Source organism: Phaenicophaeus curvirostris, chromosome 21 (genome assembly GCF_032191515.1).
Source record: "Phaenicophaeus curvirostris isolate KB17595 chromosome 21, BPBGC_Pcur_1.0, whole genome shotgun sequence".
Taxonomy (NCBI): Eukaryota; Metazoa; Chordata; class Aves; order Cuculiformes; family Cuculidae; genus Phaenicophaeus; species Phaenicophaeus curvirostris.
The window spans coordinates 10264376-10291403 of record NC_091412.1 but is presented as its reverse complement, the minus strand read 5'-3'; the positions used below and the strand labels follow the sequence as shown (position 1 = coordinate 10291403).

At 49.9% G+C, this 27028-nt stretch overlaps 1 protein-coding gene across 1 annotated transcript; it reads left to right on the top strand.

Annotated features, from left to right (window-relative positions):
• Positions 1-27028, top strand: SUPT6H (SPT6 homolog, histone chaperone and transcription elongation factor). The gene is made up of 37 exons (XM_069874191.1): positions 1-134; positions 5650-5791; positions 6265-6423; positions 6582-6652; positions 6970-7165; positions 7365-7449; positions 7822-8095; positions 9359-9460; positions 9930-10046; positions 10543-10632; positions 11100-11242; positions 11397-11548; positions 11934-12032; positions 12154-12283; positions 12402-12552; positions 12966-13120; positions 13504-13699; positions 14001-14140; positions 14219-14336; positions 14983-15059; positions 15236-15371; positions 15789-15926; positions 16186-16353; positions 16836-16963; positions 17675-17882; positions 18343-18490; positions 18750-18892; positions 19631-19771; positions 20845-21040; positions 21175-21413; positions 21615-21728; positions 22191-22315; positions 22746-22858; positions 23177-23254; positions 23343-23509; positions 24807-24994; positions 25179-27028. Exons 2-37 carry the CDS (start codon positions 5683-5685, stop codon positions 25366-25368), a joined length of 5184 nt encoding a protein of 1727 aa, XP_069730292.1. The 5' UTR covers positions 1-134; positions 5650-5682; the 3' UTR covers positions 25369-27028.

Sequence of the window (27028 nt, the reverse complement as noted above, 5' to 3'; positions counted from 1 at the left end):
TGCCCGCCCGGCCCGGCTGCCGGAACCGGAAGCGCAGCCGCTCTGCCCGCCGCGGAGGTCCCCGCTCGTCTCCTCCGCCTCGCCCGTCGCCGCCGCCGCTGCCGCCGCGGCCTCCATTTTCCCTGGTGCCTCGGGTAAGGCCGGACCGGGGCGCTGAGCGGCGGGGGAAGGGGCAGGGCCTGGTCGGGGGAACGGTCCGGCGAGGGAAGGGCCCGGCGAGGTCCGCGTCGCCCTGCAACGGGGCCTGCGGGGCTGGGCGGGGGCGGCGGGGAACGCGGCGGCGCTGGGCCTGAGGCGGGGCCGCAGGAGAGCGAGGGCGGAGGAGGCCCCGCCGGCCCCTCTTGCCGGTCTCGGTGTGGCTGGCGGCACTGGGAGCTGCCCGGGGCGAGGACCCCCCCGGTGTTGGGGGCCGGGAGCCCGGGGAACCCCGGTGGTGGGGAGCGGGAGCCCGGGTGGAGCAGGTAAGGCCAGGGGATGTGCTCCCCCCACCCCCGGGACAGGGAGCAGAGCGGAGCCAGGGGCAACCCGGATCCGTTGGGGGGAACGGTAACAGAAGTGGTGCCGTGGGGAACGTTACCCTGCGTTTCTCGGCAGAGGGAAAGAGGGTCTGAGCTTTCTTTCTCAGGTGTATCGGCGCTGGGGATCCCTACGCACTGCAGGTGTGGTTCCCAGAGCACTGCGCTGGGATTCACAACCCCCTGACAAGATTGGCCACGAGTAGCCGAGGGGCAGCAGCTCGGGAATGCCGGTTGGGGGATTAATAAGCACCTGAAGGGTGGCGAAGGAAGGGCAGGGATGGATGATAGGTGCTCGCACTGGAGGGAGGTTATTGTGAGTTCCATAATCATTGCTGCTGTTTTTTTATCTGGGTATGGTGATATGGCGAGGGAAACGTAACCGTGAATTATTTAGGATAGCTAAAGCAGAGTGTTGGAAGCTGCAGAGGTCGGGTAGTGCTGAGTGCTCGTGTGGCAAATGAGATACGATGGCAATGGGTGCAGTGAAGGTAACAAACTGCAGCAGCTGCCTCTGCAGCAGCTTTTACTATTCAGGAAAGAGCTGTTGGTGTCTCAGCAATTGTTCCTTTTAAAACCTCGCTTCAGCTCCCCACCATAGCCTAAAAAGGGTAATTTGGAGTTACGTTAAAGGAGCAGAGAACAAAGCAGAAAGCGTCGTTACGCCACTGTATGAATTGCTGGTGGTTTGTGCCCAGGATGGTGCTGACAGTTCTGGTTATCCTGTCTCAAAAGGGGAGCGCTGGAGAAGGTAGGGATGGGAGTGGTGCGGATGAGCAGGTTTCCAGGCAAGAGAAGCCTTCGTTTCCTCACCTTAGGGGAGAGGCTTGCTGACAGGAGATTGGATGCGGGTGAGTGAAGTCATGGGCAGGTCAGTGAAAGCAAGGAGGGAACACAAGTTTTCTGTTTCTTACAGGAAATTATGTTGCAGCAGGTCTAAAATAAACAGGAGGAAGTGTTTTTTCACACCAATACGGTGTTAAATGTGGCTCTCTGCTGCAGATTGTTCCACTGCCCAATAGCATCAGGGGCGGTGGGACCAACCGGGAGCGTTAAAACTAACAAAGGAGGTATGGGAAGTTCCTGGGCTTTCCCTGTCGCAGCATCACTGGTCTCAGGTCATCATTTTGCCCTGGTGCTGCTGCACGCACTCGCCGCTGAGAAGGGTGGGAATGGCTGGGTTAGATCCTCACATCAGAAATTAATAAAACAGCTCTAAAATGTAAATAGAAAACTTGGTTGCCGATGTCTGCAGTGATTTGCCCTACAGAAGTCCCTGTCCACACCAAAAGCTGGCTCTGGGGAATTGCTGAGGGTGTTCTGTTGTGCTAGTGCTTTAACATGGTTCACAGAGATGTTATTGTTAAGCTTAAGCTTCAAATTAAAAGAAGCCAATATGATCTTGTCTGAATTCTGTGATGGTGGTGATCATTGCTCAGTCATTAGTATTAAATCTACACATTCCAGCTCAATCACAGCTCTTTTCCTTTAAGAAAACCAAATTGATTTCATTGTGAGAGCTTCAGGGGGTGCCACAGTGGCATCACCTTTGCAGTTCCTTTGGATTTTTCCTAATGAGCCATTTCTTGTCCCAATCTTTTACTCCTGTGTCCTTATTTGGGCCATGCTAAAACTAATTTCATGAGCATTTAATTGGCAAAATGAATAGATTTAGCTTCCTTGGACTCTGTTTTAATTGAGTCAGGTTTCCTCACGGCACTTTCTGAATCCTCTCCAATTTAACATTCCTCTTTGAAGTGTAGACATGAGAACCAAGCAGAACTGTTCAGGGGTGGCTTTTCTAACGTGGGTCCATGGACCTAAAAGATCTCAGTGGATTGAGCCATGGAATGACAGGGGTGAAGACAATCCCTGTCTAAACCCTCTCTGTGCCCCAACCTCCCCCCCATAAAACCAGTGTCAGCATGAATCAGGGCCTTGATGTAGTTTTTCTGATGAAGGATGGGGAGAAGTCACGATTAGTCTTCTAATTAGGCCTTGGTTTTACCGTTTTGTGCATTGACACTGATAACCTGAGGCTGATTGCTGAATATTAAATGTATCTCACTGTGAGGACTGTCCTTGATTATTCTGAGTTACATTTTGCTGATGTGTGGTGTACCAAGCCACTCCTGCCTCCAGCACTGCGATGTTTTGCAGGCTGGAGCAGCCAGCAGGTATCTGGATACATGGCAAAGGCTTTACGTGTATTTGAACATCTATTTTCCAGAGTTCTTAGGCTGTTCCAAAGATGCTGCCTCACCTAACCAGGGAGCCAACCATGTCCAGCCCAGTCCTACCAGCCTGATCAGAGATCTGCGTTCTCAGTATTGACAGCAAATCGCTCTCTGCTCAGGGTTGTCCTGGCTAAAGGAGCTGTGGACTCTGGACAATTGCTGTGTGCCCTTGAGCTGAGCAAAGAGCAGGTGGCTCTGGCTGAAAGCCGCAGTCAGGTAGCTGCTCAGCCCTGAGTTGCTCTGGCAGCGAAAGAGGCTGTGTTTGAGGTGCCTGGCTCGGTGCAGAGGCACCTGCGCTTCCCTCGCCTTCTGCTGCAGTGGTGCTGTCGCAGTGCTGCTCACTGCATTGCTGTTGGCTTTCATCCATCTCAGTGTCCAGTGCCCATAGGGTGGCTCTGGAGTAAAATTATAGATAATACCACCCATCAGAGCCTGTCTGCTCATGTACAGGTAAACATGCAGGATTAGGCACGGTCTCCCTGCCTTTTTGGTGCTCTGGTGCAGTTTAGTACTTACTGTTGTGCTGCAGCAACCTCTGCCCCCCTCCTGGGAGCGTTACAGAGCAGGAATGATGCTGTGCTGCTCCAAGGAAAAGCCCAGAACCTGGCAGAGCTAGGCTGGCCCAACACTCCCCAGTCTGGAGTCTTTAAACCCTCCCCACGCCTGACAAGCAGTGCTGCGGGTGCAGGGCTTACCCTGTGCGACTGATGGCTTCGAGGGTTCCCACTGACCTCTGCCCCTCCACCCGCACTGGCTGCAATATCTGCCTCCTCCCTGCTCTGTTTTATTCTGAACAAAGGCCTCTCTGGAGCAGAAGGTAAAGAGGTACCTTTAGTCCATATCTGATTCAGCGTCTCCTCAGTAATAACCACCCTTGCTTCCATTTGCCATGCTGAGTGACATCCCTGCTGTCCTGAGGTGGATTTCACTGGAGCTGAAAGCACCCAGGTTTGCGGCTGGGTGGCTTGTGTGGAACCTGCTCGGCTGCATCATTAAATGAGATACTAAGTCCTCGCTGTTCCCTGTGTCCAGACAAATTTGATTTGACGTGAACTGAAATTGCTGGGAAATGGTAGAACAAGTGATGAGGAAGAAGGTTGGAATTGCGAGCGAAACGCTTCACTGGCGGAGAACAGTGAAATTGTACGTGGTGCTTTGATGAGAAGGGGTTTCTTTCTTGTTGGATTTGTGTGTTCATCGTGGACAGGAGAGAAATGAGGTTATTAGACTTGGAAATGCTCTAGGAAAAGCCACTTAGCCTGCAGGTAATCACAGAATGTTTTGGGTTGGAAGGGACCTCAAAGCAATCAGTACCACCCTCTGAAGCATTATTTCTGAGCGAGACACTTCACATATGTGACTCCTGCAGTGTCCTCTCAAGGACGGGCACTGCCCCAGAGCAGTGATGTCCTGTCGGGGTGCAGAGCAGAAGCCTTGGCCCGCTGCGATTCCTGCCTGGCTGGAGCATCACTGATGCTGTGTAATCTGCAGCCAAAGAGGATGAGCTGCACTCTGCTCGTGTCTGAAATATGGCAGAGGTCTCCCCTTGCCTTTGTTGTGGGTTTTCTTTCATGAGACGTGGCTGACAATCCTTTGGAGCTTTTAGTGTTTTAAGACTTAGAAGATTCTCCAAGATCAGCCTATTAGGTTTTTTTTCTTTAACTGAGGGAAAAGTCTCTGGTTTTCTCTTAAGTCTTTGTGCACCAGATGTGTGGAAATGGGGGCGGAAAAGATGTCCCACACATGAGAAGCATCATGGCTAAGCCTTGATGGATTGCGCTGTATGGGACTGATCCTTCATCTGTTTGTTTGCAGTGGAGAAGTGATGATGGGAGCATTTTCAAGTGTGTTTGTTTAGGTATGAGTCCCTGGCATGGGAGTCATTCTTCATCTTTTTCTGTCAGCTATAACTTAACACAGAGGGTTTGGCTTTAGATGTGACACTTCCCCTGAGCTTCCCAAAGGCTGGTTCTTCTTCCTGGTCCAGCTTCTTCATTTTTACAGCCATTTGAGGAATCGATTTGCTGGCTTTTGGAAGCCTCTGTTGTTTTGGTGTATGTAAAAATGAACTGAAAGAAAAAATCTTTCACAGATTAGAAAAGTGACAGCAAGATTTGTAACCACAAGAAACAGAAAGCTCAGAGAGGCAGAACTTGAGCCATATCTTTATGGACACACACTTGCCTTTGTGCCCAGCTTCCATAAACCCCGGGTGGGGAAAAAAACTTCAAGCAGAAGGGTCTGGACAGCAAAAATACCCCATTTCAGCAGTCTCTTGTTACTTCTTAGTCTCTGGTCAGAAGCTCCTAGCCATGGCTCTGGGGGACGGTGGAGTTGAGCAGCCAGCAGCCCCCAGAGCAGACCCTGCGGCACCCCAGGCCTCTCTTCTGTTTGCACCATTGGGCTCCGCAGAGCCTTGAGAACAGCCTGCGAGCGCAGCTCCATCAAGGCCCTTTTCAGGGTCACCCTGGCTTCATTAACCACGCGAGAACTAGTCACATTAAGGTCCTAATTGGTTGGACTGTGTGCCTAACGCAGTGCTGTGCCAGTGACAGCACGGGGCTGCTTTCCTGGCCACTGGAATGAAGGGCTTTGGCTGCGTGTGCTGTTTCAGCTGCAGCCGGGAGTGCGGCTGTGTCAGGAATGCTGCTGTGACAGGGCCTGTCCTGCTGGTTGAGACACGAGTTGACAGGAGCTGCAGCTCTTGTCTGCTGGCTCTGCTTGCCTAATGTCTGGTGACAGGGATGTCCAGGCACGGTGAACACTGGGTAATTCAGGGCCTTGGTAGATAATTTGAAACCCTTTGCCTTAACCGTCTTCTCTCCAGAACTTGGTAGGGGGAAGTATTTGTGTTTTGCTCACTTGGCTGATGCGGTGGATGTTTCCTCTTTCCCCAGTTCCTGCAGAGCCGCGTGCGAGACACTGCAACCATGTCTGACTTCGTAGAAAGTGAAGCAGAGGAGTCGGAGGAAGAATACAACCAGGATGGAGAGGTTGTGCCCAGAGTAACCAAGAAGTTTGTAGAGGAAGATGAGGATGGTGAGTCTGTTCTGAGCTTGCTGAATGGTTTGTGTGCCTCACTGCTCTGTTTTAGATCCCATGACTCTTCAGATGGAGCAGTGGCTGTGCTATAATAGCATGGCCATCTGTAGTCGATAATCTCGGCTGTTTAAGTGCTTCCCTTTCTCAAAGTGCTTAGGTGGTTTTTATATTTGCGATCAAAAATGTACTGCTTCACCCCTGTGGGATTTTCCGTTGCGCTATTTGGTAGTAAACAGTAAAAGTAGAGGAATTCTCCCAGTGTGAGCACTCCACCTGTTCCCTCTGCAGAGAGCGGGAGACAAGAAGTGGGGTTCTGGCACAAGGAGCTGTCTGGGTTCTCTGTCAGTAAAAGTGTTCAGTTAAAACTCAGCGTGGAGGGTGTGAAGGAAGATGTCATTTGCACAGAGCTGAGAAGGAGTCTGAGCAGAAAATCTGTAAGTACATGTGTAACAGTTGCTGCTCTCCACCAGATGAGGAAGAGGAGGAGGAGAATCTCGATGATCAAGATGAGCAGGGGAACCTGAAAGGGTTCATTAATGATGACGATGATGAGGATGAGGAAGAGGAGGAAGAAGCCAGTGATTCTGGAGACTCTGAGGACGATGTTGGCCACAAAAAGAGAAAGCGCAGTAAGTTCTATGTCAATATTATTCATATTAGGTTACAGCAGAGCGCTTCCTCCCCTGGGTGTCTGGATGGGCTGGGTAAACTATTCCCTTCTCCCTGGCTAGTCCATTCCCAGGTGAGTAAAGGGAGAAGGTAACTCACCTCTGCTTTGTTCTCTTAGCTTTTGATGACCGCCTGGAGGATGATGATTTTGACCTCATTGAAGAGAACCTGGGCGTTAAAGTCAAAAGAGTGAGTTGTCTTCCTGTGCTGCAGTTGTGAATGGCACGGTGTGTCTCAGCATGAAGGAGAGTGAGCTCCTGCCTAGAGTGAGCGAGTGGTGCCTCCTGTCTGCTTCTCTCCTCTTGAAATGGGAAAGCTGAAGGAAGCAGGATCTCTCCCTGCCCAGGCAACTGGGAACTGATTTTCTAGAGTTTGCTCCATCCTGCTCCTTCTCAGCTGCCACCTGGAGAGCAGAGGAAGCGTGGTTCTGGCCTGACAGAGACCACGCTGAGCTTGAGTGTCTGTGCCAGGAATTCCAAGCACTAACGAGCCTTTTCTGCTTGCAGCAAAAATTCAGGCGTGTGCGAAAAATGTCCGATGATGAGGATGACGAAGAGGAAGACTATGGAAAGGAAGAACATGAGAAAGAAGCCATTGCTGAAGAAATATTTCAAGATGGTGAAGGCGAGGAGGGTGGGGAAGTTGTTGAAGCTCCTGTTGCTCAACCAGAAGAAGAAGAGGAGGAGGAGGAAGATGAATCTGGTGAGTATGGACGGTCATTTACATAAGAAGTTTGTCTAAGGTTCAAGGAGATGCTGTTGGTAGCTGAGCAGACTGACAGTTAGCAGCCGCCCAAGCCTGTGGTGGAGGCTCATAGTCGCACTGGCTGAGCTGAGCTTTGTCAGAGGTACCAGTTGAATATGAAAGTGTCCTCACCACTAAATTTCTTCTCAATTTCCAGACATCGATGACTTCATTGTGGATGATGATGGACAACCTCTGAAGAAACCAAAATGGCGAAAGAAGCTCCCTGGGTACACAGATGCGTAAGTATTGATTGGAAATTGGCTCGAAGCCTTGAAAACAGTGCTCAGCTTACTTGATCTTGTAACTGCAAACCTTGTGGGTATTGCTGATCTCTTTCCCCAGAGGAACCTGGTAAATTTAAACATAGAGGTTTTTACTCTGTATTCTTAAATATCTGACTTCTTCCTTTCTCCTCTGTTACATGGATACCAAACCCAGTCCCTTAAGAGAAGTGTTTGCATATAAAGCTTGCAGAGTTTTGTATCTATCCATGATTTTTTAGCCTAGGTGAAAAACAAGCATAAATCTAAATGCTCTGGCCTCCTCTGTGTGGCTGGAAAGATGTTGTATCAGCTGCACCATGGGGCTGAAATATAGTTTTTGCCTTCCAGTGCTTTGCAGGAAGCCCAGGAAATCTTTGGTGTGGACTTCGACTATGATGAGTTTGAGAAGTACAACGAGTACGATGAGGAGATGGAGGAGGAATACGAGTATGAGGATGAAGAAACTGAAGGGGAGACCCGTGTACGACCCAAAAAGACTGCCAAGAAGCGCGTCAGTCGGCGCAGCATCTTTGAGATGTACGAGCCCAGTGAGCTGGAGAGCAGTCACCTAACAGACCAGGACAATGAGATCCGTGTGACCGACATGCCGGAGAGGTTCCAGGTGAGGGAAGAGTGTAGTGTGCTCGCGTACAGGCAGAAAGCATTTCAGCTCCTGAGTACAGCAGGCCTGGATCCTGCAGGCCAGCTTTCTCACCTGGCTGGATTTCAGCATCTCTTTTTTTTCCCTTCTTTAAAGATCCCACCTGTCAAATGTATAGTTTAAAACTCTTGCATTCAGACATATCGGTGGCGTTGTGACCTGTTCTAGCCTGGTTTTAGCACTGGTTGTAGTTTCTCATTGGCCACTGGGTGCCAGTGTTGCTCTCCTGGGAGTGCTGCAGTGCTGCTTGTGCTCTGCTCAACTGTCCCTCCTGCTGGATGCTAATCCCATGAGTTCTGCCTCTGGATAGCAAGAGTGAAGCTGCAGCTGTGGTGCTGGAGGAGGTTTGCTAGGGTTTTTTAGGCTACCTGTATCCCAGCGAACACATAACTTAATACAAGGCATTTCTGTAACGCATTGTAACCCAAGTGACTGGGATTTACACTGCTCTCAATGTGGAGTCCGGTGGCTGCTGCTAGGAATCATTCTGCTATCTCATATTTACGTCTTAAATTGACCCCATAATCAGGTTTGCTCTGAACGATCAGTGTTCCTCCATCTCCCTTAAGTGTGTGCTAATGAATTCTACGCAGAGGCTTGTTAACTTCTTGCGCAGAACAGGATGTCTGAAGCTGCCAGCTTTTCAGAAGGACTTTTCCCCTCATGCCAGTCTGCACAGCACAAGGGAACACTGTGTAACGTTTTCTGGCCGTATGTGGCCTGTTCATGCTTTGTCATCTTCATGGATGTCAGTGATGATTAGGGCAGGCTTTCTGAAAGAGAATTGGCTGGGACTAAATGTCCAGAGAGGGTTTGGAGCTCCTTTATGTTCTGTTTTTCTATGGCTGCAGCAAGAAAACTGGTAACAAGTCTAGAATGGACACAAGTAGGTTGGAACAGAGGATGTAGTAGAGGGTTTGGGAGTCTGGCAAGAAGTGGGGGTACCCTGCTCTGATCCTCACAGGAGGTTTCACGCCGTTGCAGGCCCTTCTGAAAGTCTTTGACAGAGTTGTTAGCTGCCTTTACCTTGTGTAAGCCGCTGCAGGTTTCCTATGTGCTCAGAAGATGCAGACAGCGAAGTGCTGTCCTTAGCAAAGCCCTCTGGGTGTGGGAGGGACTGAGACCCCATCAGCAACCTGCAGCTCTAAGCAAGAATGTCCAGGTTTCCTGAAGACGTGGTGGTACAAGCCCTGTGCCTCTGCTCATGCTGGTGTCTTTTCACAGTTGCGATCCATCCCGGTGAAGAATGCTGAAGATGATGAGCTGGAGGAGGAAGCTGACTGGATTTATAGGAACGCATTTGCAACACCCACTATCTCCTTGCAGGTAAAGGACTGTGTCCTAGGAGGACTTGAAGATGCTGCAGGTTTCCAACCTGGAGATGTTGTCTAGACCTTAGTCTGCTCAGAGGAATGTGGTGCTCCGTGTACCTTTCTTTCTAGTTTTGAGCACTTAACATGCATCTGGATTTTTGCATCCATAAAACAAGACAAATAGGAACACAGGTTGCAAGAATAATTATCAAGAGGGATTGAAGGATCTCTGACCAACTGTGCACTTAGGGCTAAACTAGTTTTGGCCATGATCCGATTTTAACCGTCAGCTGTCTTGGTCAGATGCTGCTTCTGCATTTTCCTTTAAGCCATTTGGGGCTGGGTTGCTTTTCTGTGGTTTAAAATCAGATCGTGTGCCTGAGCCTGCCTTCCCAGCTAACCCCAGGCCCACCATTCTCTAGCCTGAGCCTGGGCTGGTCTTTCAGGGGAATGCGATCAACACAATGTGTTTCTCCTTTTAGGAAACTTCTGACTACCTCGACCGTGGACAAGCCAGCAGCAGCTTCAGCCGCAAAGGGCCCAGCACAATCCAGAAGATTAAAGAAGCCCTGAATTTCATGAGAAATCAACATTTTGAGGTAATTTTCAGCTCAGCTTCTTTGCCAAGATAAAGTCCGAGTTGCTGTCTCCTTTTCCAGGCAGGATTAGCAGTGGGGCTGCTGGAAGCATTTAGGGCAGCAGCGTAGAAGGGGCTGAGATGCTATATCTGGCTGCCTCTCCTGTGACAAAATGGTGCTTCCGTGGAACATGTGGCGGGTTTTTAAGGCCTGTTTGACGGGGCTGATATCATAGTTTTTCCCTGGTCTCAGACAAATTGATGCTAAATGAGGTGGTAGAATTTTAGAGTATCCTGAGCTGTGGTCTGTTTAGCCTGTTCTCTGAGGTGCTACCTGATGTTGTAGAAGCTCTGTGGTCTATGTCATGTGTTCTTTGGCGGAACAGTCTCAAGAACTGGGACATGGCATGGTAGAATTCCCGCGCTGCTGCCCCATTAACCTGTCATCCCACATGGAACAGGAGCCAGAAGCAGCCCAGTCTCCTGCCTGGTGGTGATGAGTCTCATTTCTGACCCAGGTCCCGTTCATCGCCTTCTATAGAAAGGAATATGTGGAGCCAGAGCTGAACATCAATGACCTGTGGAGAGTCTGGCAGTGGGATGAGAAGGTGAGGAGTGATTCACTGCTTGTTACCCCATCAGCATTTAACACATCGTCCCCTCCCTAGCCTGGCACTTTCAGCAGATTTTGTTTTGGCCATGGAGATCTCCTGTGCTTTTTCATATTTGTTTTTTTGGCATGTTTGCTGTCACATAATGGTAAAGGGTTATCTGACAGAAGAGTGTTCAAAACAGTCCTTCCCCTTCACCAAGTTCCTTGTGTAGTGACTTTTCCTGCAAGGAGTGCAGGTTCTTTACTGTCACATAGATCCAAACCTTGATTTATCTTTTTATGTTGATACAATCCATCTCTGAGACGAGACCAGCCACGTGTGTCACATCTGAGCTTGGCTCTGGATGAAGATTCTGATGATTATTCCTACATGAGAAATATCCCAAGATTTTGGGAAGGAAGGAGACAGATGTGACATGCAGCTATGGTGCATTTCACTGGAAGTCTTTGTTCTCTTATTAGTGGACCCAACTGAAGATCCGCAAGCAGAACCTGACACGTCTGTTTGAGAAGATGCAGGCCTATCAGTACGAACAAATCTCTGCTGACCCAGACAAGCCCTTGGCTGATGGCATAAGAGCCTTGGACACTACTGACATGGAGAGGTATGGTGCCCTGACTTAAAAAATCACTAACAGCCAATACAGCACAGGGTCTCCAGCCGTTGTAGTGCATTGACTTTAGCGTCCCAATAAGCCAATAGTGAGAAATGTTTAACCGTGCAGGCAGGGTGTGACGTGCTGGCTTTGCTTGTCGTAGGCTCAAGGACGTGCAGTCCATGGATGAGCTAAAAGACGTGTATAATCACTTCCTGCTGTACTATGGGCGAGACATCCCCAAGATGCAGAATGCTGCCAAGGCTGCTCGAAAGAAGCAAAAGCGTATCCGAGAGGATGGAGAAGAGGAGGAAGGTTTGTCCCCAGATTTGAAAGTCTTCTAACTGCGGGATGGCTGAATATCCTGGTTCAAAAGAATAGTAAGGAAGTTTGTTGAAAAGCCCGGCATCTTAGCTGTTCACTTCTGTCTCAAGTTAGTCCCAGGTCTTCCAGGCATCTCTGAAAATGCCACACAAGGTGCTCCTTTTCTGATGGTCTGAATACCACCCGTCGCTGCTGGGGTCAAAGCAAGGATCAGCCACCTCAATGTGTGTTTTAATGTGCAACCCAGAGATTCTGATATTAAAACAGAAGAGAACTTTCTTAGGGTTGTGTTTGATCCCTTCGTTGTGCATCTGACACACTGCAGCTGTCTGGGTGCCCCTGTAAAGAGGCTTTGCTGAGCATATCCTTCCCACAGGTGAAGGGGAGGACGCAGAAGATGATGAGCAGAAAGGGCCAGAGCTGAAGCAGGCTTCCCGTCGGGATATGTACACCATCTGTCAGACAGCTGGGCTGGGTAAGGGCTGTGCTCTCTTGCTGAGGTTGCAGTGGCCTCACCCACATAGTGGTGTGGCTTGTCTGTAGGACTGCTACTTTTGCTCAGTATAAGCTACAGTACCATTTTTCTTCTTTTCCAGATGGCCTGGCTAAGAAATTTGGTCTGACACCTGAGCAGTTTGGAGAGAACCTCCGAGATAGCTACCAGCGTCATGAGACAGAGCAGTTCCCTGCAGAGCCCCTGGAGCTGGCCAAAGATTATGTGTGTAGGTCAGTGTGGGGATCTTTGTGGAGGTTCTGCAGATCATAATGCTGGGAAAGGGATCACAGGATCATATCTCAGGGCATTCTCCAGTCCTAAGCCTTCATGTTACGTTTTTTCTTTTAGTCAGTTCCCAAGTCCTGAAGCTGTGCTGGAAGGAGCCCGGTACATGGTGGCTTTGCAGATAGCCAGGGAGCCTTTGGTCAGACAGGTCCTGAGGCAGACTTTCCAAGAAAGAGCCAAAATCAACATTTCACCAACCAAGAAGGGGAAAAAGGTAAGGAAGGGAGCCCTCACTCTGTGGGTCAATCAAGGGAAGGATCTAAATAACATACAAATACTCATTTTTGCATCTGAAAACTTCTCCCACGTCAGCGGCAGCTCTGAATAGATCTTAGAGCAGCATGTAAGCTGGGCTGGTGCAGAGGCCAGATCAGCAGGACGCTGCATTTTTAGTCTCAGTGTTTCATCAGACTCAGTTCTTGAGATGTTGCCTTCAGTTATTGGAACGGTCTCTGTTTCTCTGGGAGTGGGAATGAATTCCACTGTGTCCTGCTGGGGAAGGAAATGCAGACTGGCAGGCGTAGGGGCGATGGGGTGCTGAATAAAAACTATTGTCGGCTGTGATATACAGAGGGGTCTTTCTTCATTAATTCTCTGCGTGCATGCTGACTGTCTCCTCTCTCCCAGGATGTTGATGAAGCCCACTATGCCTATTCCTTTAAATACTTGAAAAATAAGCCCGTGAAGGAGCTGCGAGATGACCAGTTTCTGAAAATGAGCCTGGCAGAGGAGGAGGGACTGCTGACTATAGATATCTGCATTGACATGAAAGGAGTGGAGGGGTGAGTCCTCACTGGCTGTGCCATCCGTGCCTTTAGGATGTTTGTGAAAGATCATGCCTTTGGGGCTCCTTGGGTCCTCCCTTGCACATCTGAGTAGCCACACTGCAATATGGGTGTGCTGGAGTGGCTGCAGGCTGCCCCATGTTGAACTGACCAGGTCTCCGTGCTGCTTGTATGGCGTTCAGCTGCCCTCTGTGTAGTAGCAGAGCTTTTGCAGCTAGAGGAGGGCTTCGTGGGTAGACTGGCTCTTCTCCAGGTTTTCCAGGCAGCTTGCTCAGTCTGAGGTGCCGCTTTTACCTCCCTCTGTGGGAATCTGCCAGTGGTGCTGTCATCAGTGCAGGCATTTGGAGCCCTTTTGTATTTTCTCTTCTTATTTCTTGCAGTTACGGTAGTGACCAGACGTACTTTGAGGAAATCAAACAGTTCTATTATCGGGATGAGTTCAGCCACCAGGTGCAGGAGTGGAATCGGCAGCGTACGATGGCCATTGAGCGGTCTCTCAACCAATTCCTCTATGTGCAGATGGCTAAAGAGCTGAAGAACAAGCTGTTGGTGGAGGCCAAGGAGTATGTCCTCAAGGTGAGACGGGAGACGAGTGGGTTTGAGACAGAGCTGGGGAAGAGAGAGCTACCGGCAGGTCATACACAGGCACTTGGGAAAGAGAAGGGAACAGGCAGAGGGCTGAGTCTGGTTCTTTCCTGGGGTAGAGAGAAAAGCGGGTACCTCCATGGGAGGGAAGATGGGTTCCATGGCTCTGGAGAGCTGGTTCTGGTCCTGGTGGGACATACAGTCTCGCTGCTTTGAGCAGTCAATGACCTCTCTGGAGAAGGGCTATGCCAAAGCACCTACAGCTCATTTTCTCACTTCTCTCTTCTACCAGGCTTGCAGCCGGAAACTGCACAACTGGCTAAAAGTAGCTTCGTACCGTCCTGATCAGCAGGTGGAGGAAGATGATGATTTCATGGATGAAAACCAAGGGAAGGGCATTCGGGTGCTAGGCATTGCATTTTCCTCAGCCAGGTAGGAGGAAAGGAATTCCCTCTGGATCTGTGTTCCGCTTTAGCAGTCCTCCATGTCTGAGTGATCTCTGTTTCACAGGGATCACCCCGTGTTTTGCGCCCTTGTTAATGGAGAGGGTGAGGTTACAGACTTCCTCAGGTTGCCGCATTTCACAAAGAGAAGGAACGCCTGGCGTGAGGAAGAGAGGGAAAAGAAGGTGAGCCTTGGTGCAGCTATTGTCGAGATTAATGTCTGCACATTCGATCCATTGTGGGTTGGAGAGGAGCAGTGTGAAGGCAGCTCAGGCCTTGACAATGCATCACCAGTAAAGTGAGAGTTGGCCTGCTTGCATGCAAGAATGCTGCCTTTTTCCCCACCCTGTAATTCTGGCAGAACAATTATTTCTGGTTAGATTCCTATTAATCTCTTCAGTTCCTCTTCTGGGGATTGGCAGGGCCTTGCTGTTCCTGAGTTGTGTTGAGGTTTTGAGAGCTTCTGTGGTCCCAGCTACAGAAACTTTTACTCTTTTCCCTGAGTACGTAATAGCAAAAGGCTATTGGGGCTATGTGGGACCTCCTGGAACTTGGGGCAGGCTTTTGACTTCTGTTTCCTACTTGCACTGATTTCCTGTAGCACCAGACCATGAGGTCATCAGTCTTCCCTCTGCAGAGCCTTCCTGCTTGTCCTTGCAGTAGTCAGGAGCTGCAAGGCCTGAGGAGAAGGCATTTAACTACGTTCATGTCGTGGTGGCAGATCAGAGTGGCAGTGGAGATTTGCACTATGAAATGGAAACCCAGGACTGGTAGCTCAGTACAGAAACCTGCTAGCTCTTCTACTCTAACCTGCTTCACTTTTCTTTCCAGGCCCAGGATATTGAAACCTTAAAAAAATTCCTCCTGAACAAGAAGCCTCACGTGGTGACAATTGCAGGCGAGAACAGGTCAGTCTGTGTGTTCCTTCCATTTCCCAGTCTCTTTGCAGTCCTTTCTTCAAGCCTGTCTGCATTTCAGTGCTTCTGCTTGTGGTGTGAGTTAATGTGTTGAGGTTCTCTTCCCTCATTGGTTCCAGGACCCAGCTTTGTACTCTCCCCTCAATCCTTTATCCCTCTCCCTCTAGGGATGCTCAGATGCTGATGGAGGATGTGAAGAGAATTGTTCATGAGCTGGATCAAGGGCAGCAGCTGTCCTCTATTGGAGTGGAGCTGGTGGACAATGAACTGGCCATCCTCTACATGAACAGCAAGAAGTCTGAGGTGAACCTTGTTATTTCAGCTGTCCCTTAGCTCATTTGTGTTGTCTCATGTTCTATTTGTTGTGCTGGCCCTGCCTTCTGTCATCTGCTGCTTCATTTAATCCATCTAGATGGCCATGTACTGATTTTTGGGTCAGGGCAAAATGTTTTCTATAGGCTTCTGTGAAGAGATCAGCACCAGGAGATGTACAAAGTAGATATTGCTGTATTCTGAAATGAATCTTGCTCAGCTGAGTGGATAGTTTGTTTCATTCCTAGCTTCAGCAGAGTTCCTGGGAGCAGCCTTTGACCTCGGCGGTCTTTGCCCTGAGCACCAAATGCTTTCCTTGTTCCTGTCCCTGTCTGATGTGTCTTTGTTGTTTGTGCTGTAAAGTGTGAAAACACCATCAGGGTTTTCCCTCACTCTGGCCTCTTGCAGAATGAGTTCCGGGATTATCCACCTCTGCTGCGTCAAGCTGTCTCCCTTGCTCGCCGCATTCAAGACCCCCTCATAGAATTTGCCCAGGTCTGCAGCTCAGATGAAGATATTCTCTGCCTAAAACTCCACCCTCTGCAGGTAACTTTGCCTTGTGGGATCCTTCTCTGCAAGAGGAAGTGGCCTGGGAGGCCCGGGACAGTTTGCTATCAAGAAAAGTATTCCCAGTTGAACTGGTGCAAGTTCTATGCATGTTCAGTCTACACAGCACCTTTTTTTGCCTCCCCCGGCTCCTCTGCCTCTTGCCTTTAGGCTTTTCTCAGGGGTAATTGAGGTGCAGTGCAGCTCCCAAGAGCCAATCTGTTGTGTTTGGCTCAGTTTGCTTTGTCCTTCCCATCAGGAGCACGTGGTGAAGGAGGAACTGCTGAATGCCCTCTATTGCGAATTCATAAACCGTGTGAATGAGGTGGGAGTGGATGTCAATCGGGCCATCGCTCACCCTCACAGCCAGGCTTTGCTGCAGTATGTGTGTGGCCTGGGACCACGCAAAGGCACTCATCTCCTAAAGGTAAGGAGGCTTCTGCCTGCAGAAACAATGCGTCACCAGTAATGTGTGAGTTGGGCTGCTGGCAGTGCTGCTATGAGCTGAGTCAACTCTGCTGATGTGTGTTTAGTGTGTGCTATCTCACCGGGCCTAACCCCAGAGCTGTGCCTGCACCTCTGTCCTTGATAGACAGAAGCAACTCAGCAGATCCATCAGTCCTAGCTCACTGGAACCCACAGGAGTGGATGCGCTGTTACAGTATCAAGACTCCTCCCTGCTGTAGAAAACACAAGGCAAAAAGCCAACACTCTTCTTGAGAGTTGGAGCTGTTCCATGTGGAGTCACTTCCTTTCATCCAATGCTGAGACACAGGCAGGGGGCAACAGTTCATGATTTGACAGGCTTGATTTTGTCAGATGCTTTGAACGCTGTGCTGTCTGATGTTAGTCCTCTGCTTTTCCTGGAGAACTGTGGTGTTTAAATATCAGTATTGCCTCTCTCTCCAGATCTTAAAACAAAACAACACACGCCTGGAGAACAGGACCCAGCTGGTTACGATGTGTCACATGGGACCCAAAGTGTTCATCAACTGTGCAGGCTTCATCAAAATTGACACAGCATCGCTAGGCGATAGGTGGGTATGGGTTGCGCACAGTGTCATTCAGGGTATGGAGTGAGCACGAGTGACAGGCTGAAGCAGTCGTGTTCCGTGGAGCCCGTGTTCCCAGGAATTTCTGTGTGGCCCCTCTGATCACTGGCCAAGTTCAGCTATTGCCGGGTATTAATCTGATCCTTAAGGGCAGCTAAACTCACACAGCAATGTAAGCTGAAAAACATTAATTATATGGCTTGCTATGATTTGAAAGACCCTTTGTGTCAAGAAAAACTAAACTGAAAAGAGCTGTTCCCCAACATAGTCATCATGTGTGTCCGTCAGTAACCCATGTGCACTTTTCCTTAGTTTCCGCCTGGTGCTACCATCAGTATTTTATCTTTCTAAAGTTCCAAACTTGAGGCATCTCAGAAATTTAGTTTATAGAACCATAGGATGGTTTGGGTTGGAAGGGACCTTAAAGATCACCTAGTTCCAACCCCCCTACCAGGCTGTATCTTTGCAGGACAGGAGCTGGAATTTGTCACGTCTTGCCTTGGCTCCTGTAGATTTAGCAATGAAGAATTCATTGTGTCCTTTTTAGAGTTGTTTGTTGCACTGAGGCCAGCAGCAGCAAAGCAGCCACACAACCGATAATGGTGCTTAACAGTATGATTTGGTTTTGAGGTGAAGGAGGTGACTCTGGAACTCTGCAGAGTCCTTGTCTGAACTGCTGCTTTGGGCTTATTTCAGCACTGATTCCTATATCGAAGTCCTAGATGGTTCTAGAGTCCATCCTGAAACCTATGAATGGGCAAGAAAAATGGCAGTAGATGCCTTGGAATACGATGAGTCGGCAGAGGATGCTAATCCCGCAGGAGCTCTAGAGGAGATCTTGGAAAACCCTGAGCGTCTGAAAGACCTGGATCTCGATGCTTTTGCTGAAGAACTGGAAAGACAGGTGAGCTGGGGGTTCCTGATGCTGAGAAACAGAGGGGAAGCTCTGCTGTCCAGCTCAGTTTCTTAGGTTTTATAGCTGGTGACCCTTACCCTTTTTAGGAGCTGAGCATTCAGCTGTTGCCACTGTGTAAACGGCCACGATGAGTATTCAGGGTCTGACAATGGCATGTAGTAAATACTTACAGAAAGTGCGCTTGCGGCGGAGGGGAAAGAGGCAGGAGACGCTAATTAGTCTGTTTTAACTGCTCTCCTTGAACTGATCTAACGTTTAACGCATATGGGTACTTTTGACCTCCTCAACATCCTGTGACTGAGTTCCATGTTTTGATGGTAACCTGTGCATTCCCCTTTAAATTTGCTGTTTTAAGTTCCTTGAGTTCTTTCATAATTAATTTATACTGGATTCCCTATTTACCTCCTCCCTGCTACTCATGGCTTTATAACCTTTAAAATCCACACAGGGCTATGGTGACAAGCATATCACTTTATACGACATTCGAGCTGAACTGAGCTGCAGGTACAAGGACCTAAGAACGCCATATCGTTCTCCAAACACAGAAGAGGTCTTCAATATGCTGACGAAAGAAACTCCAGAGACATTTTACATAGGTACATCCTTGTTTACTAAGAGGGTTCTGATGGTTTTTGTCATCCTGAGTTGACTTGGGATGTGTAGAGGTGGGGCAGAGGGGTCTTGATGAGGGTGATATTGGGACAGTGCGGTGGTTGATTCTGCATGAAGCAGCTTTGTGAGTACCTGGGTGGTCTCCTGACCAGCTGCCTTAGATCGAGGGAACTACCCTCAATCTGAAAGCCTCGCAGTTGGCTTTCAGTTTTTCATTCATTCTCCTCTCCTGTTTCGTCACAGGTAAAATGATCATCTGCAATGTGACCGGGATAGCCCACAGGCGGCCCCAAGGAGAAAGCTACGACCAGGCAATACGGAACGATGAAACTGGCCTTTGGCAGTGTCCTTTCTGTCAGCAGGATAACTTCCCAGAGCTCAGCGAGGTGGGGCTGCTTCTCCTATCAGGCCTGCTTTTGCCAGGAGTCTGCTATCAGCAGGCTTGAGTGTTTTGTAGGGTTCTCGGGAGCCAAGATTGTCTACAGTGCCCTGGGTTCCCAATCTGACTGCGGCTGCAAATATTATCTCTTCTAGTTTTAACTAATTGCTTCAATAGAGATTTGACAGGTCCTTTTTGGCTACATCATGGGTTTTAGTGAGCTGGGCTTGGAGTGAAATGGATCTGGGGCTGAGCTGACCAGTTCTTTGCAGATACACGAAGCAGAGTTTATGGTCTAGGATTGTGTTTTATGTAGAGAAACTGCCCGTAACACCGATAACAGAAGGTTCTGCCACCTTCTTGGTTTTAAGAACTTATCTGGACTCCCTGCTGCTTAATGCAGCTGTACCTCACGACTGTTCTAAACACTGCTGAATTCCGGTCTTGGTAATCCGTAACTTGAAAATCCTATAGCATTAGAAACCAGCCCCAGCTACAGGCTTGTGTTCAGGGTCTAAAAATGTGTGGTCCTTCTTCATTGCAAAGCTCCGTAAGCTGAGCAGAACCAAAGCAGGAAGATGGCATTACTGGGTAGCACCGATAGAAGTCCTCTGTCCCCTGCCCTTCTACACATCTCTGCTGGCTGCACCAGTTTGCTGACACAGCTTTTAGGCTTGTTTGAGTGGGAGCTGCTGAGGCTATTTTGTTTCCATGCTGAATGACTTCTACTTTTGTCTTCCTCAAGGTTTGGAACCACTTTGACAGTGGTTCCTGCCCTGGTCAAGCCATTGGGGTCAAGACGCGTCTGGACAATGGTGTCGCTGGCTTCATCCCAACAAAATTTCTCAGTGATAAAGTGGTCAAGCGGCCAGAAGAAAGGGTGAAGGTAGGAAAACAGTGGATTTTCACATATCTAGCAAAAGCTGGAAGAACCTGGAGCCAGTACTAAAGATTCAGAGTTTGGTTAATAAATGCTGTTCCCTAAATGACTTTTCCTTTTCATGTAAAGGCTTAAATCAGCAGCAATTTCAGGTTCTGGTTGGTGTCCTTCTCCGACAGTGCAAATCTCTTGGCAGTTGGTGGGGACCATGTTAATCAGTTAGCATGTTGCACTGCAGGAGGATTTATTATAGTCTGGCTAAAGTCTGGGTTTAGGAGGCCAGAAGGCATTCTAATGCAGAGCTGCCCTTTGTTTCTGCCTTTCTAAAGAGTTCACACAACTGTTGTTACATATGCGAGGGTCACTTTTCCCCTCTCATAGCTTTTTCTTCCATCTCAATTCATTTGTGGAAATAATGAGTTACTGGTCTCGCTAAGGACAGGGGTTGGGATTCTGAAAGAAACAGAACCACATATTTTTATCACACGACAAAATAGCGGTTTAACATCGTTGCTGTCTTTTGGAATCCCCTTGACAGTTCCTACAGGTGATGGATAATCCTGTAAGCTCAGAGGCCCCTTAGCCGTTCTTTACAGAGCCATTGTTAACTTCAGCACGGTTAACTGGGCTAAGACATAGCAATTTTTGTGGTGGTATTTCCCCATTTAAGTAGAAAAGTCTTTTGGATGTCTTCCACTCTGTTTCTCAACAGACTTAACTACTTTTCTGCACGTCATAAAGTCTAGTTCTGTGAAAAAGATATCTAAAATAGCAAACTTAGTCATCCTCAGCCTCCAGATATGCAGTTTTCTGTGTGGTACAGGGAATAGGTAGTAGACATGCTGTAGAACTGCCCTTTATCTTTAAATCTCTTTTGATTCTGGTAATTTTGGGGGAGACCAGTTGGGTTTTGGTTTGTTTGGAAGGATCACTTTTAAAGGTTGCATCAGTCTGAAGTAGGTGCAGTGATTTGTGCCTCTTCATTGGGAGCGTGACCCCACGCAGGTCGCTCTCTAGCGCAGGGAGGCTGGTGTTTCAGCCAGACTTGTTGATGAGCTTTGCCTGCCTCTCTCCTGTAGGTGGGAATGACCGTTCACTGCAGGATTATGAAAATCGACATTGAGAAGTTCAGTGCAGACCTGACCTGCAGGACCTCAGACCTAATGGACAAGAACAACGAGTGGAAACTGCCTAAAGACACCTACTACGACTTTGACACTGAGGCAGCAGATCACAAACAGGAAGAAGACCTGAAAAGAAAGCAGCAGCGGACAAGTGAGCCTCTAACTTTTCTCTCCCTCGTAATGTCAACTCTCCCAGGGTGCTTCAGGCGAATAAATGTAATTAGACATATATGTGGAATAAAGCTGTTCCTCTTGGAAGCCTAAACTCTCCGCTTTGTCCCCTAGCGTACATCAAGAGAGTAATTGCTCACCCGTCATTCCACAACATCAGCTTCAAGCAAGCAGAGAAGATGATGGAGACCATGGACCAAGGGGATGTTATTATTCGGCCAAGTAGCAAAGGGGAGAACCACCTGACTGTCACCTGGAAGGTGAACGATGGGATTTACCAGCATGTGGATGTCCGAGAAGAAGGCAAGGAAAATGCCTTCAGCCTGGGCTCCACACTTTGGATTAACACAGAGGTAGGAGACCCACGGAACATGCTTGGGAAGGAGTTGGTGGGGAAGGAGGGCAGGGACAGGTTGGCACAGCCTTTCTGTCCTTGCAGCAGCTTTCAGGCTATTAGAAGTGCTGTGCAGGATGTATGACTGACAGCTCTGTACTAGAATCAGAGTTCCTCATTGTGCACCCTAAATACCTCTTTAAATGCGTTTTTTTCAAAGGAATTTGAAGACCTGGATGAAATTGTTGCTCGCTATGTCCAGCCAATGGCTTCTTTTGCCAGAGACCTGTTGAATCATAAGTACTATCAGGACTGCAACGGCGGAGACAAGAAGGTGAGCCTGTCTCATGCTGTGGGAGATAGAGGAACGTATTATAATTTTCTCTTAAGCTCTCTGAGTCCATCATGAGCCGTTGCTGGACTGGGCTGGCTCATCTTCCTCTTGTTGCTTGGGGCTTGCAGTCACTTTACAGCTGTAGATCTCCGGAGGGTTCCATCTGGGAGCAGTGGAGTTAGGACAGCAGTGGCACTATGATGTGCTGCAGCGCTGTGCCGGAACAGCACGTTGCTGTGCCAGCAGATACCACTGAACGGAGAGTATTGGCTTTCTGTGACCTGGTGACATTTGTCAACCAGCCCTGCGCAGTTGGTGGGTCCTCGCTGGCATCAGGGCTGGGGAAGGAAAGGCTGGAAAAAGGGCTGAAAAGGGTGTGGAGGGAGATACGCGCAGGCCCTCTGTGTTGCTAAAAATGTAAGCTTTCCTTGAGCATTTTTATCCCCCTCTCTCTCTAATTAGAAGCTGGAAGAGCTGCTGATAAAGACCAAGAAAGAAAAGCCAACGTTTATTCCCTACTTTATCAGTGCCTGTAAAGATCTGCCTGGCAAATTCCTCTTGGGATATCAGCCTCGAGGCAAACCAAGGTAAGTGAGAGGCAAGCCCAGCAGCTGCCGGTGAGCGCTGCCTCAGCTCATTGTTGCCAGTTTCTCTGTCAGTCCTGCCTCCCCTTAGCCAGGCTTTGGCCTCCTGACAGCAGAGGATCCGTGCCTAGCAGTGGATTTTGGCCAGGAGAGTCCTGAGGTTTGAACCAGAACTGCCCTGTGCAGGGGATGTCCCTGGGGTATAGGCAACGAGTGACAGATTTTGCATGGAAAGGCATGGTATTTGGGAGCAATTGTTCGAGAACAAAATGAAAATGGCTTGGGTGGGTGTATCTGTTATCGGTACAGCCATCACCTGAGTTTGTAGGTCTTGCCTGTTCTGGCTGTGACCTGTTGGTGTGCGGGTGCTGTACAGTGCAGGGATGGCTCTGAAGCAGCCGGTGTTCTCTCCTGCATCCACTGTTCCTCACAGGATAGAGTATGTGACAGTGACGCCTGAAGGATTCCGGTACCGGGGCCAGGTTTTCCCTACTGTGAATGGGCTCTTCCGCTGGTTTAAGGATCATTATCAGGACCCTGTTCCAGGTGAGCATCCCAGAATCGGAGTGCCTCAGCTCTTTGTTATAAGTGGGAAGTTTCAAAACAATGATCAAGTCTTTGGCTTCCATTGACACATTGAGAGCTCTCCTGAGAGTCCATCTGCAGCCATGCAGCAAAGGCTTGGCTTGTCCCTTATCTCTTCCATGGCCTTCCCCACCATACGACCCTCATACACCGTTCAGTGATGAAATAGCATCTTGCCAGTACAGGCATTGCCTGCGTGTTTTCAAATCCAGAGCTTCAGGCCAATAGCAGCTCTTCTGCCTAAACTAATCCACCTCTTTTGGTTTATATTTTATGCAGGTATTACCCCCAGCAGTAGCAGTCGGACCAGGACTCCAGCCTCCATTAATGCTACTCCAGCTAACATTAACCTGGCAGGTCAGTGCCGGCCTTTCCTGGTTGGAATCGGGATGTGAGCTCCTTCTCCAGGCTCTGCTTTGTCTGACACAATGGGTCTTTCTTGCAGACCTGACGCGTGCGGTGAATGCTCTGCCACAGAACATGACCTCCCAGATGTTCAGTGCCATCGCTGCCGTGACGGGCCAGGGGCAGAATCCAAATGCCACCCCTGCGCAGTGGGGATCCAGTCAGTTCGGCTACGGAGGCAGCGGAGGCGGCAGCAGCGCGTACCACGTAGGTGTCGCTTCGCTTTCTGAGAGGAGGCTTCTCCTTGCTGGTAGAAACCATCCCGTGATGGTGGGACCCCAAGGGGTTACTCATTGCCTGGGATCATGTGGTGCCTGGGGAGCCTGGCTGGATTCTCCGACCAGGTTTCTTCTTGCCTCCTGTGACTGAGGAAGCGAGGCATGCAACGCAGCCCTGCTCTGGGGAGAGTTGAAGCAAGTAGCAAATTGATCTGGCCCCCAAGGAATGTGGCAGGGTGGAGACACGGAATCCAGCAGTGAGGGTGTACAACCTTCCGATTGTACCCCCGAGGAGGCAACGTGAGCTGCCAGTGGAAGAGATTAGCTGGGAAACTATGCGCTGAGTTTGCAGGGCTTTTCAGCTCAGCGTGCTAATCTCCGAGCTGCACCGGCAGGCGAACACCTCAGCCTGACCGAACAGCCAGAGGCTTTGCAGGAAATAAGATGGAATTGGACAGTTTTGGCTCATGCTGAAGCCTTTCCTCATGTGTGCTGGTGCCTACCTCCTCCCATCCCATGCTTCCAGCTCCCCAGCTGACCCCCGAGGCTAAATCCAGCTGCAGGAAGACTGCAGTGCCTGGGTACGAGAAACACACCCAGCTCTTAGAGAGATCTGATGGAAAGGTGCTGCAAGACAAGGCTTGTAGGGAGGAGTGATCCTCTTCTAGACCACCTTGGGAGGCTTTCACAGGGTTTGGCACAGCAGACACTGAGCCTGGGGATAGGCAGGATCTGTAGAAAACCCAATATATTAAATACAGTCTCAAGGAAAAGGGAGGTGAACACCAGAAGGAAAAGAGGAAAAGTTCTGTTGGACAAACGTTGAACCAGCCAGGTTGGGATGTGGGAGGGAGCTGTCTCAGGAGCTGCTGTGCCTTCTCTGCAGTCCACTGGAGCAGAACTCCCCTGTTCTTCATGCCTGCTGCAGGATGTCCTTTCTGCTAGCTCACCTCAAGTATCTGTTGTGCCTATTTCTCTTACACTCCTCATTTTCACTTGGTTTGATGTCTACCCTGGTGGGCTGAGGTCTGAGTGAGGAAGATGAGCTGTGGGGGCCCTGCTGGCCCAGGTTGGGTGGGCAGGGAGTAGCTCTCAGGAAACAGATGTCCTGTGCTCAGCCAGATGTCATTCCTTCTGCCCTGCAGCCCCCCGTTCCCTGGGCAGCGGTCACTGCAAACCTCTCCTTGCCCAGATGAAGGGCTCCAGCAGGGCTGGGAGTGTGCAGCCAGGCCGTGCCGGCCCTCTGCATTTGCACTGTGTCCCCTCACAGTATCTGCTCTCCGCAGGTCTTTGCGACTCCGGCACAGCAACCAGTGGCCACCCCGATGATGACCCCCAGCTACTCGTACACTACCCCCAGCCAGCCGATGACAACGCCTCAGTACCAGCTCCAGGCCAACACCACGCCCCAGTCCACCCAGTCCCAGACACAATCACAGCCATCGTCCAGCTCCAGGCAGAGGCAGCAGCCAAAGTGAGTGGCTCCAGCACCATATGCGTATCCATCTGTGTTCCATATGGTTCCTTTTGTTGATGACTGTGGAACCAACGTGGTGGGGTTGCCTTGCACTTTCTCACTTGGATTCCTTGGGGAGGAAGGGCAGGGAAACTTCCCTGGGCTCGCTCGCGCTTCTCACCTCCCACCCGTGTCGTTTCAGGACCAACAGCCACACGGCCATCGACTGGGGGAAGATGGCCGAGCAGTGGCTCCAGGAGAAAGAGGCCGAACGGAGAAAACAGAAGCAGCAGAGGTTGACTCCTCGCCCGTCTCCCAGCCCCATGATCGAGAGCACACCCATGTCCATCGCCGGGGACGCCACGCCGCTGCTGGATGAGATGGATCGATAGGCTGCGCTGGGCCTGAGCCGTAACCGCTGCACCCTTCTCTAGGAAGGGGAAGGGAGACTGAACAATTGGAAATTACTTCCCTTCCCTTAGCCACGTAACTCCTGTTTTATACGTCGTGAGATGGTGGGGAATGACTCTTGGTGACGTGCACCTGAGCAAACGAATAGACTTGGCAGGGCTGGTCCAAGTATATATACTATATATAAAAATATATCATAGGAAGGGACGCTGCAGCAGCCTCTGAATTCCAGGCCCTGCTTTACCACTTTGGAAGCTCATCAGAGTAATTATGAGGTCAAACGAGTCTGTCCTTGTACATGCAGTCTGCTTTCACTGCAAAGACTAGGCAGCAAGCGTAGCGGAAAGTGCAGACCATGTGCTTGGAGCAAGCCTGTTCCATTCGGACTCTCGCAAACCCTGACCACCACCTTTGTCTGCTCTGTGTTTTCGTGTGCAACGGGCTCTGCAGAATCTGTGCCACCCCCGAGCCATGTTTCTAGGGGTCTGGCACAGCAGCTCTGGAACTCAGGTCTTGCCAGAGAGCAACGCAGCTGTTGCACCAAAGGCTTGCTCTCTCCTCTGGCTTCTTTTGGAACAATATTTATTTAGTTTTGATTTTTTTATTTTTAATCAGACTGCGAAGCGAAATGCCAGCCAACGGCAGCTTTCCTGAGCCATGGGACAGACAGGTGGGCTAAAGCACTGTGAGAGCACCTGCTCCTGTGGTGGAGAACGTGAAGCAGCTGGGAGTGCGTGGCATCCTCCTCCAGATCTGCTTCCCTTGCCCAGTTGTAACCAAGAGGGGTGAATAATGTTTCTACTGAGTCAAGAGGTTTCCTCCCTGCCTTGCCCGTTCCTCTTGGCGGTGGATTTGCTTAGCGGCAGAGCTCGGTGGTGGAAGTTGATGCGCCTTCTTCCTTTGTTGCTTGGGGCTGCCCTCTGCGTGCTGAGGCTTTCGCAGAGAAGCTGATTTCTGTTGAGCTGACAAAGAATAATGTTTTGGTTTGAGCATGTCTTATAGGGACATCCCAGGCACCTCCTGCAGGCCCACGGCTCTCGCTGGCTGGGAGAGGAACTGAGGGGCCGGGGAGGGGGGCAGCAGACTTGGTGTCGGAAGCAGCCCCTGCAGTGTTGCAGAGCGATTGCCAATGCTGAGAGCCATTGCTGAACTGGAAAGTTCCTACTGCACACACTTTCCCCTCTCCTGCTTTGTTAGTAGGGATTTTCTAAGGAAGCAGAGCCTTTGTTCCTTCCCAAGCCTCCTGGTTTGTCTCCTCTCCTAAGACTTTTGAGGGACAACAGCCGACCCCCGAAGAAACAAAGGTCTTTTTTGCATGTAAATGCTCCTGAAGAATGTCTGCAACCCAGGAGACGAGCAAAGCTGTTTCCACAGAGAAATGCAGGGCCTGCCTTCCATCTCCTGCAGTTCTGGGGGCTGCCCTGGGTCCCGCAGCTGCCCTGGGTTGCAGGTGTGCAACTTTCTGCTATTTTCTTATTTTATGGAACTCTACGATGGGAATTTGACTGGGAGCAACTCCTTGCCAGGGCTGTGTCGGACCTGCACAGGGCAGGGGCTGGTTGTGCATTGTTGGCTCCTTTTTGGCTGTCTTTGTTTTTAGTTTTTCCCTTACCATCAATAAAAAAGTTCTACTTTTGGGAA

Excerpts from the sequence above, each read along its gene's own strand:
- SUPT6H (XM_069874191.1), top strand. The coding sequence starts at position 5,683 with ATGTCTGACTTCGTAGAAAGTGAAGCAGAGGAGTCGGAGGAAGAATAC. Across the intron at positions 10,633-11,099 it reads TCTGGCAGTGGGATGAGAAG|TGGACCCAACTGAAGATCCG; the intron begins GTGAGGAGTGAT and ends TTCTCTTATTAG. Across the intron at positions 23,510-24,806 it reads GCGGCAGCAGCGCGTACCAC|GTCTTTGCGACTCCGGCACA; the intron begins GTAGGTGTCGCT and ends TGCTCTCCGCAG.